At 35.0% G+C, this 12,067-nt stretch overlaps 1 protein-coding gene across 1 annotated transcript; it reads left to right on the top strand.

Annotated features, from left to right (window-relative positions):
- Positions 1-654: 654 nt before the first annotated feature.
- LOC117339182 (M-phase inducer phosphatase-like) lies at positions 655-6,548 on the top strand. The gene is made up of 9 exons (XM_033900630.1): positions 655-767; positions 1,833-1,954; positions 2,120-2,212; positions 3,140-3,310; positions 3,854-4,024; positions 4,451-4,543; positions 4,878-5,011; positions 5,216-5,333; positions 5,703-6,548. The coding sequence occupies exons 2-9, from the start codon at positions 1,841-1,843 to the stop codon at positions 5,838-5,840; spliced, it is 1,032 nt and encodes a 343-aa protein (XP_033756521.1). The 5' UTR covers positions 655-767; positions 1,833-1,840; the 3' UTR covers positions 5,841-6,548.
- Positions 6,549-12,067: the final 5,519 nt, after the last annotated feature.

Below are 12,067 nucleotides of genomic sequence, written 5' to 3'. Positions count from 1 at the left end.
GTACATTCATAGAGACATCCTCGATACTCTATGGGTACATTCATGTAGACATTCTCGATACCATACCGGGTATGGGTACATTCATTGAGACATCCTCGATACCCTATATGGGTACATCATGGAGACATTCTCGATACTCTATGGGTACATTCATTGAGACATCCTCGATACCCTATATGGGTACATCATGGAGACATTCTCGATACTTTATTGGTACATTCATGGAGACATTCTCGATAATCTATGGGTACATTCATGGAGACATTCTCGATACCCTATGGGTTCATTCATGGAGACATCCTCGATACCCTATGGTTATACACTAATGTACACTGCAAATGTTACACGCTCACATTCCTATTCTGGTTTTCGTCCTTTCCATCTTTAGTATAATGTGTATTATTTGTATATTGGTTTTGTCATGTCGCCTTAAGTTCCATGTACATATGGATGATTTTAACTCCTGCCTTACTCCTTTTAACTAGCATCTGCCATTCTTACGTTGTTGTACGAGCATGGTCGCCGACTGGAGTTTGAATGGTGATGTCATTGAATTAAGACCTAGTTATTAGAATTACCTGTCACTGACCAGAGTGGTCAACACTAATGACCTACGGGTTGTAATCATCATTACTTATTTGAAAGTGTTTAGAACAGGTCCTTACCTGGAGCGCGAGCGACAGGACTGAACACGTTATACCTGTAATTATTACTGACGTAAACAGTCCGTCAGGTAAAGGTGATATTTGGACGGAGAAACAAGCAAGGTATGTGATATATGTCTGTTTTAGCAATCCTTATAATGCTGTTTTATATTTAATTTTATTATAATAAAAGTTTACGATTCACAATAAGAAAATGCTGTAATAACTAGAAATCAAATTTAATAGATAGGTCTTGCAAATCGCTTCAGAATCAAATGTATACAAAACCGTTATATGGGTTTGGGAGTCAGAGGTATCACATTTAGCAGTATATGTCAATTTACGATAGATCTATTCATTTTTTATCCGAAACACTTCCATTTTGAAATAATTCTACGTTAAAAGTGAAATTAACTTATTAATCTGACCACTTCTAATATTGACTGTGGTCGGCAGTTTTAGATTTACAGTTGTACCAGCAGATTTTCTATATTCAAAGATAAGCTATGAAAAAAAATCCATCCTTTTGTGATATTTTACTGTATATCAGAATCATTTACTGTTCGTATGATCCCGTCGTCGCAAATTCTCGTAGGGTTCTGACGATGGTATATCGTGTCTAAAAAACATAAGCAAGGGAAGTGACCACAACACTTCTGTGGAGAAAAAACTGTAAATCAATGTTAGTGTGATAATTTCAACAACTACCACGTCAAAAACAGTAACCGTGGTTTAATGTATATTTTTTTTCTTATGAGCCACAGTTGGAGTGGTTTGTTTCCTCTACATAGGTGTTAAAACGGGTTTTGTTACTCAGTGGACGGACCTTGATAGTATCTGTCCGGATAAGACCTGGGTTAGATTCCTGTCGGGAAATTCTACCGGAATATGATCTTTCACAGACATGTCGTTTTAACAATAGGCACAACTTGAATTTTTCAAGGACGCCCCCAATTCATCTGTTCAAAGTACTCAGTTGTGAAATGATTACGGATATAAAGATAAATATAAAAACTAGATAAAATAACTATTCCCTGTTACGTATGTCCCTTGCGTCAGTAAAGGGAGGTACACAGACTACGTGCTGGAGACGGATGTCACACACATTATTGCGTTCGAACGCAATGTTATCTTTTATGATTAATCGCTGTACAGGTGATACTTAACTATGTTTTTTTTCTCGTGAAGGTTTTACAATGAGGCCGAACAGGAGTCGAACACGTCTTACCAGTACCTTGGATCATGTGGTGACCCCGTCTGTCAGGAAATCGCTTCTCCGAGATTTCATGACATGCGATGTCCAAGAGCAGGTATGTCCGTTTGATTCCAAGCCTTGGCTGACTCAACCGAGAAAATGAGGTTGAAAATACGGTAACTAGCGCGACAAAGACAATGGCCAAAACGACGTTTAATTGGGTCGAGCTGTGGATTATATTTCATGATATTCTTATGCTTCGTTTTGGTCTCAATTTCAGGAAGAAGAAAGCGGGATGCAGGTAACGATGGTTACCGATGAGTCTGGATCTCTTGAATTAGGCCATCTGAGCCTGGACGAACTGGACGCTGTGGTACGTCACTACTCTGTGATTTAATGTCATCACTGCTATAACGTTTTCTTGTTATTTTTTAAAGATCGGGAAGATATTTAATTTGTAAAATAGTGTCAATCACACAGGGACTGAGAATTTTTTGCAGACTAAATGTATTTGGACCTTTCCTAGTGTATACCGAGTGTACCATTTTTATAAAATTTAAATCTAGCCCCTAAAAGCGTCTGAAATGTACTATTGATTCAAGGGAAGGTTCAAATACACATAGTCTGTAACGAATTATCGGGTCCCTGTGGTCAATCATTAATCAGAAAACCCCATTAGAAAACTACAATAGAAAACTTCATAAGAAAATCTCATTAGAATCTCTACAAGAAACCTTCATTAGAAAACATTAGAAAACTTCATTAGAAAACTACATTAGAAAAACTCCATTAGAAAACTACAATAGAAAACTACAATAGAAAACTACATTAGAAAACTCCATTAGAAAACTACAATAGAAAACTACATTAGAAAACTCCATTAGAAAACTACAATAGAAAACTTCATTAGAAACACCATTAGAAAACTACAATAGAAAACTTCATTAGAAAACTCCATTAGAAAACTCCATTAGAAAACTACATTAGAAAACTACATTAGAAACACCATTAGAAAACTACAATAGAAAACTTCATTAAAAAACTCCATTAGAAAACTCCATTAGAAAACTCCATTAGAAAACTCCATCAGAAAACTACATTATAAAATACATTAGAATCTCCACAAGAAAACTTCATTAGAAAACTACATTAGAAAAATGCATTCGAAAGCTGCATTAGAAAACCCCATAAGAATATTCACACGAAAATTCCATTAGAAAACTACGTTAGAAAATTCATTATAAGCCTCCATCAGAAAACCACATTAGAAAACTACATATATTCACGATGGTTATTTCAGTCAAAATCGCCAGTATCGCCCATACCGAAAACACCGGAAGCGTTTAATGGCAGCTGTCTGGAATTACTTGCTCCTCGAAAAAGCCAACAGGATAGCTTGGAAGAGCGAACAGCAACCATAACGGGCCCTAACCAGAGATTACCACGAGTGAGACGAAGTTTGTCGTTCGGGGTAAAACATCGTGACTTTAACAGTCCGTTTACAAAATATCTTCATTTCCATCTTGGTCTATAAAAGTCTATTTATATCTACTCATCGTATTCTAGATTTGTCGCCAGGAATTGTCACCAGAACTCGCCATTTTGTCCCATTTTATCTCGTTCAGTTCCACCAAAGCTCGGAATCAAACTGAAGAATTCCGGGCTTTGAAGGAATTGGCCGAGATGTTACATATTACTTCCAATTTGCATACACAGTCAATAAGATAATCAGTGCTTTGATTATAAAATGATAAGTTTCGTCCCTTTACCATATTTCCCACAGTAGATTTAACTTATATAAAAAAAAACCATATTGCTCATTTATCCCCCTTCACCATACTACAAAAGGTCTTTAGAAACTAGAGTAATCCTGTTTTAGGATAACCTGCCAATTCTAAATATATCAGGTGTACATCACATCACGATGTTTTAAAGTCTTATAATCCGGAAATAATTCATATATTGTATTGTCTGTTTCTAAATTGTTTATCAACATTATGCATTTTATTTAAAGGCCATGCCTGAGGTTAATCTCCCCTCTCAAGAGACAGATCATTCCGACATTCGGGCAATGGTAGAAATGCTGTCCGACAACGACTTTCTGATCGGGGACGGAAGTGCGTCACACCATTTAACTACAGTGGCGGGAAAACACATCGGTATCAAGTGTGTCAGCTCTAACATAGTAAGTTACGTCATTCCGTCGCTTCCGGTTTTTATTCGAAGCCTGTATACCGGTTAAATCTGGGTAACACATTAAATGATTATAAAATATTCAATTTCAACTAAAAGTATGTTATAATTGTTTAGCGAAGATGTAAACGTTATAAGATAGGGGAAATGTATATAATTATTGGGCAACAGGAGATAATATATGTTAGAAGCCAAACCTCAACAGATCGGCAAGTTTCGTGATGACTGTGAATCAAACTAATAAATAGGAACATCAATCGGGCCTTTCCGGTATTTGTAGTAAAAACTAAGACAGGCGGAAAAGGCCGAATGACTCTCCAATTGCCTGATATCGCTTGATCCGAGTTTTGACGGAATTGGTCGAGATATTGCGATCACTTAGAATTACATTATGAATTGTACCGTTGTTGACCAACAGCTGTCGGAGACCATACGGAACAAGGACAAGAGGGAACAGATCAGGCTTGTTGACTGTCGATACCCATACGAGTACACCGGCGGACACATCCAGGTTCGTAACCGGAACCGGATATGCAAATGCATCTAAATTTAACCAAACATATTGCAGGATTTTTTTTGAAGTGTTTATAACCATGTACATGGTACATGTGGACCAATGGCATAGCGTGGTTCTTGGTACATTGCAATAGAGAATACATTAAAATAAATTTCATCTAATGAAAATAACATCTTGGCGTGTTGTCGTAGTTCGTCCGCTGATGGTATCCATCCTGTTAATTATCATTTTAATCTAAGACAAAAAGACAACAATAAATCCATGTTTTAAAAAAAGCGTGCATATGTAAAAATAAATGTTCATGTTGGTTTTACGCGTGTTGATTTAGGGTGCTGAGTGTCTGTACAGCCAAGAGCAAATCCTCAATCTGCTGGAGGAGGGGTCAAGGTCAGCAGAGAGCGGAAGAACGCCTCACAAACTCGTCTTTTACTGCGAATTCTCCTCAGTACGGGCGCCCTCTATGTAGGTACATGTATACAGTAGCCGAAGATTATATACATATTTGTCTCGACCACTGGACGACAGCTGTACGCTACATATATCTAAAATGATCCGATATGACCACACGGTCTCCTCTCCTTATTTGTGAAGGTTAATGGAACTTCTCAGTTTTGACCGTTAGTGTCGATTTTCGCTGTTTGAACTTTCCCCTTCTCGTTGATATAGGTACCGGTTTCTCAGAGAAAAGGACCGCGCGCTCAACAGAGACAAGTACCCGTCCCTTATCTACCCAGAGATCTACCTCCTGGACGGTGGCTACCAAGCGTTCTTCCAGTCATTCAAGGTACAAGTCACACCTTACGAAATAAATACCTATACATCAGATGCTTCATTTATTTACAATTTGTATGTCCTTTCTCGAGAAATGTATATACATCTCATCAATATACAATTACATGTACATAGAATATAATCCAAGTCAGCCTGGGTAGAGCAATGCACTGGCATATGACATTATAGCATGTTATCTAATAACTACAGTACACAGTAGGTATACAATGTATATGATTCAATAAAGTTAAAGTAAAGATGCGTGGTAAAAAAAACTTGCCCATATTACCAGATGATAGTTAATTGATTAGCTTATAGACGGAGGGATTAACCCGATAGTGAGGCTTTATGTATTTTATTCTGATATTCCGTTATTTTACAGGAACTCTGCACACCATCGTCTTACGTGCCAATGCGTTCACAGTCTCATCTCGACGACCTACGTCATTTCCGGGCAAAGTCAAAGTCCTGGACAGCGGGAGAAAAGAGGCGGCTATATTTAAAATGTTTGCGACTTTGACGTTCGAATAAGAACGTCTCATGTGATTTTTATTGTGTTCATATTTATGAAATGTTTTGTTATCTTATTTTGTTAAATAAATATACATGCAAAGTGTCAAAGGACATTATCTGTGAACGAATCGTTGATACAAATTGTACAATATACATATTTGATGAATGTCCGAGCCAAGTTGATTTAGAATACATTACATATTTTGAAGACAAAAAACTTCATCTTCCATCTCTAATATCTTCTTATAATGTTTCTCTGAAATGCATATGTTAGCTTTACGATACTCGCACTATGTGAATTAGTTTGTATGACAATAAGTAGCAGGCCATACACCAGAGGACCTCTGTTGACTATTAGGACTGACCTAATGTTAACACAGCAGCAACTGGCTAAATAGCACGACTCTTGAAAAGACCTTCATTCGCACATTGTGTGCCATTCCTGTCCACGAGGACCCGATAATTTATTACAGTCTACTTGTAGGCCTATTTGGATCTTCCCTATTATTTAATAGCACATTTCATATTTGAATAATTGTCGATAATTAAGAGATAAAATTAAGTCAATAAATTCACGAAATCTGGCGTTTTAGGGGGCTAAAATTAAAATTCTGTAAAAATGGTGTAGTGTTCATTATATACCGGGAGTGTCATTTTTACCGAATTTAGCCCTCTTCAAAATGTCTGAAAATGTGCTATACACACTACGGAAGGTTAAAATACACATAGACTGTTACAAATCCTCAGGACCCTTTGCTATAAAAAAAAAAGCTATATGCTGACCAAATGTCTTGAGCATGGGTGTTAGGGTATTCAGGTGAAATTTTCTGGTGTTAATTTTTACCCTTGTGACCTTGGATAGGAATCAATCCTTAGGCTTCATCTCATGATGTTTTTCTAGTCATATACTACGACACTACACCAAATAAATTAGCAGTCCATACCAGCAAGCTATCCAGACCAAATTAACGTTATGACTTTTAGTTAGCTAAATGTAATCTGCATTTCATTTTTTTTAACCATTGTCGAGGCATCATAACACTTCTTCATCTTTTAAAGAAAAATATCACTATTTAGACTTTTAGAGCCCCCAGTTTATTGCCAAATGTGAAACTGTCATATGCAAGGGGTGGATTATGAAGACATAAAAGGGATATTAACCTATCAATTGTAGGAATTAAATATAAAATAACCTTTTTGTATGCCTATTTATCAGAAGCATGCACGGTAAAAAGTTTGCAGAAAAAATTCAATGTATTTTAGAAACAAATTAATTTTCTCAGTGAACCACCACATACTTGCATAGTAATGAAACTTTGTTTTTGTTGCTTTTGTTTGCCTTGTGTGAAATACTTCAGGAATTATAAAGTCCATCACAATCTTTAGTTCGATTTTTACTAACAAGGATAATTTGTCCTAAATGAAAAAGATTCTGACTAAAACCTCAGAAGAGTTTGACCAACTAAGGACAGATTTTCTGTTGGCTGTCTTCAAGACATATTGAGTTATTGCCCTTATGTTTGTAAAAGTTATTGACCTTGGGCTGACCAAGCTAAGCACAATGGAAGAGCAAGACAATAAGTATCAGTACATTACTTAGAACCAGTAAATTTTTTAAAGATCATAAAAATCTGTTGCAAGTTATTTTTTTCTTTTAATATTTCTATACATAATACATGTACACCAACCATTCTACAGAAAATTATAACAGGATGCAGTTTGTATTAATTATATGGACAATTGTTTTCTACATAATGTACATATACATAGTCACTATTGCTCAGGTAGGAATATTTTGTAGTCTTATTTTCGAAAATCTAAAACATACCAATTAACAGAAAAGACATCTTAAGTGGAGGTCAAAATTAATATTTCATAATTGAAACTTCTAGAACTACATGTAATTTCATGAGATTTCAACAAATCTTGACAACGACTTAACTCATTAGTTCTACATCATCTCAGTAATGTCCAGAGTTACGTAAATAATGACATCAAATCAAATTACTAGTGCTGTCCTGTCTTAATAATATGAGGAATGTCTGATTCTATACTTATAAACTTTATAACCTAATGTCAATGATCAGACATCAGAAAAACAACTTGTTTTGATATTCCATAGATCTACTAAAACTATTTAAAAAGACCATTACAATGTGTTACTTAACATTGGGAGATTGGCAACTCTCTCACACATCACTAGAACACATGAATATCAATGAATACCACAAGTTACACAAACCCAAACATAAAATAACACTAATTATATAACTTGTTTATATCCACATAAATCATCCCCCATTAACATCATTATACAATCACTCATGTATCTTCCAAATCTAACTTTGCATGTATTGCAATTGAATCAACCACAAGACTCCCATCCCACTCTACCCCATCCCCTTTAATCAACCAAAACACAAAACCTGTGTTTCTTATAAAAAATTCTTTGCATGATCCGATTGTTGAGTGTATAACCAATTGATGCTTTAATCAAAAGAAATTTGAGTTGTTTATGACATACAAACATTAAATGATTTACTTAAGGGAATTTCCACATTTAGAATTTTAAATACTATTTAATACCTTAATTAGGATAAAAACAGTTTGAAAACTGTTTGTGGGAATATAACAGTATATAAAATCAAATATCACATAACTTATATCTTGATTAAATAAATAATGAGCTGACAATAGTCTAATTACAATTACAATTAAACAATGATAAGTTTGTCCTTGCAAGCTATAACAAATTGTTCGTGCGTTTCCACTCTGATGAACTTCAGCACAGATTCTTATGCAAGTAAGACTGATGGGAATGATATCACTGGAAAGACTAGCATGTCATCTGCAACAGAAAGAAGTTCTGTATGAAATAAATATCAATTAGTCCAAATTATTACACATCGGCTATCCCCCTTTAAATCTGTAACAGTTTCTGTAATGAAGAGATCATGATCACCCATCCTGTAATATAATACACATTTCAAAATCAAAATTAATTTTTATTTCATTAAATTCAACAAACAATGTAAGTTATATAGAGCTTCTATTACAACACTGCTAAGGGAACAAATGTTGTTTTGGATGTTTTCATATGAAAAAACTGGATTTGTGGGGAAACAACTATTAAAGTCAACAGAAATCATCATTCCACCTGTGTTTTTTTAAACCATATTCTAAAAGAGAGTTGTCTGAAGCTTAAGCTTGACTGTGCACAATTAGAAATGACTAACTGAACATGATACAATGTATATACTAAAAGTAACACTTCTACAGAGATGAGGAACATCAGTCTACCTGGTTTTTGACTGTTTTGTGACAATATAATTTTGACTATTCATTTAGATAATATAGATGAGGGTCACTATTTTTTTTTTTAACTACAGAGGAGCCCACTTATTTGCATATCGGTTATTTGAATATCCCGCTTATTTGCATAAAATTCTCAGGTTCCGATTTTTTTCTTCTTTATCTTTGTATTTTAATCCCGTGTATTTGCATCGACTAAAACACAGACTCCCGCTTATATGCATATAAAATTCCAAAAAATCGGAAAAATTTTAATTGATTTTAGGGTATTTTTGTGATTTTCCCATAATAAAAGTTTTATGAAAAGTGTTTTAACTTACATATTGATTCGACACGATGTACAACGTTATCTTATCATTGGTTCACACTTCGTCATTACAGGTTACGTTCGATGCATCGATATCGACATTAAGTTATTATCCAGACCATATCAGTAGCAATGTGCAGAAGAATTACTGAATAAAATATTTATATGCCTCATCTTTTGAAAAGATTTGTTTATTTATTATATCATCGATCCAAACCTGTGTTCTGTGCACTTGAACACTCGCTGAGGCAGGTTGCGATCGCCATGATTGTTTACTAGGCGCATTGCATTGTGGGGACATATGTGTAATGAACGACAACTCTTTGTGTTTGTGCGCCATTTTCCAAAACAAACCCAAACGACAATACACATCTCACGGTCATTTAAGACAGTCTATTGCTTAAGCAGTTCATCATCTATGGTCAAACAACTAATATACTCATAGCAGGAACAAAACGCATCTCGAGACGATAATGAATGTTAATTGAAACGATGACATTGTACATCGTAGTGCCAACCCACGTGTGTATGACCGATATCGGACCCAGAGACTCGGAGTGACAAGTAGTAAACGATGAAGTATATGCAAATATTTGTACATTTACAAAGAATAACAACCCATGTATTTCTTATTTACTCTTATATTTTAAATACTGTTTTTTTTTAAATATATTTTTAATTCAAATAACGTAAACAATCATATAGCGCCCATTTTGAGTACCGACCTGACGATCTACATAGTGTATAAGAGGGGCCAAAACCCAACTCCGCCTAGACGAATACTCCGGTTATTTGCATATTTTGTCATGGAAAAAGGGCTATGCAAATAAGCGGGTTGCTCTGTATATAGATAATATAGATGAGGGTCACTTGATGTTTTTTTTTAACTATATAGACAATATAGATGAGGGTCACCCGATTGTTTTTTAACTATGTAGACAATATAGATGAGGGTCACATCTGTTTACCTGTTTATTTTGGCCCTTGTCACTTTTTGTCTCCCCACTCATACATCATCACTCGTATCAGGCCTGTATCAAGATCAGGTCCCAAAAGGGGATTCAGTTGGAAGAGGAATGCACAAAGCCAGCTGCAAAATATATAGAGTCATGATAATATAATTATATATACATTGTTCAGTCTGCTGTAACCTATCTATTGTTTGAAACTACTGTTAATTATTTTAGGTTTGTTACAATATCTAATTATGGGGGAAATTATGAATTCATGCTATGACATTCTAGCTAGCTAGGCCGTACAAATTTTATTTTCTCAATTTTATTACACATAGAGCGATTTACATAATTCAGTTGTACATTATGTAGATAAAGTTCCAATCTTCTCTCACTTACAATATATAGCAGCATGCAGCTGTCATCATACACATCAACTGGACAATCCTGGAAAGGAAAGAAAAGTTAACATCACGATGTAAAAATTTACAAGAAAATTAATGTATATAAGTAGATTTATTTTTTGCATATTATATTAAGAAGTTTGATGTAGATGTCATCCCTGTTTTAAGTCTTGTGTAAACTGTATAATTAATATCGAAGTTCACACAGCAATTCTCTGAACAGGGATCACTGTTAAACTCCTTTATACAATTTTATTAGCCCTTTACATGATTCCTGTTTATGTGGGAAAAGAAACTGTTTGCATAAATAAATTTGTATTCTTGTGTTTCAATGCATATCTTTTGATGCCTACAATGCTGATTGTTCTAGGCATGGTTCCCAGTTTAGGTCTTGTTAATAACTCCATTATGAATATTTTCTGCAGTTTTTCTTGGCCATTTATTCTATCACAACTTGCAGTTTATTAAGTCCTTTTTTGAGAGTATGCCAAATATGCTATCGCTAAATAAATTGGGGAATTCAATAAATTATATTATGGGATTTCAGTCTACAATTTGGTCATATTATTTTGTATGTTGTTCTCTGATTTCTAGTCGATATATACTTAATTATAACATATAACTAATATAATGTAGCCAGGAAAGCAAATTCAACATTTGGCTTCCGAAGACGAAATCTATGCAACTGTAACCAAATCTGTAAGAAAACTGCCTACATCTCGCTAGTAAGATCCATCAAGTCAATCCAAGTTCACAGCTCTAAAACTACTCAGCACAAGAACTCTTTCTTCATAAGAACAGTAGTTGACTGCAACCATCTGGACGACAATATTGTGTGCGCCAGAACAGTGGAGGGATTCAAAACTATCCCTCTCAAAGCAACACCAATAAAGTGCTGTTCCTTCTCTCTCTCTCCGTCGCGAAAAAAGAACAGAATTGGGACCTGCGACGTACCTATACAGATACAGATACTTCAAAGCTATATTTGTTTTGTTTTTTTTCGTTATTATTTTCGCTGAGCTTCACTTTGTGCTTTTCCACATTACAAAAATTACAGTCAGATATCAGCATGTGTAACTATATCTATACCTATTTTAGTAGACAAATATATGCTTCCAAGTTCGGTATTTTTTTTTGAAATGTTTACGTGTAAATACAGAGAATCTACAATCACATATCCGTAACTGTAGGGCATTCCTCTGTTGTCAGTGTCAATCTGATTGCCAACTCATGATCATATGCCACCTCACGAAGGAAG

Source organism: Pecten maximus, chromosome 12 (genome assembly GCF_902652985.1).
Source record: "Pecten maximus chromosome 12, xPecMax1.1, whole genome shotgun sequence".
In the NCBI taxonomy this organism is placed as follows: Eukaryota; Metazoa; Mollusca; class Bivalvia; order Pectinida; family Pectinidae; genus Pecten; species Pecten maximus.
This window is presented reverse-complemented; position numbering and strand designations above follow the sequence as displayed.

Excerpts from the sequence above, each read along its gene's own strand:
- LOC117339182 (XM_033900630.1), top strand. The coding sequence starts at position 1,841 with ATGAGGCCGAACAGGAGTCGAACACGTCTTACCAGTACCTTGGATCAT. Across the intron at positions 2,213-3,139 it reads TGGACGAACTGGACGCTGTG|TCAAAATCGCCAGTATCGCC; the intron begins GTACGTCACTAC and ends TGGTTATTTCAG. Across the intron at positions 4,544-4,877 it reads ACACCGGCGGACACATCCAG|GGTGCTGAGTGTCTGTACAG; the intron begins GTTCGTAACCGG and ends GTGTTGATTTAG.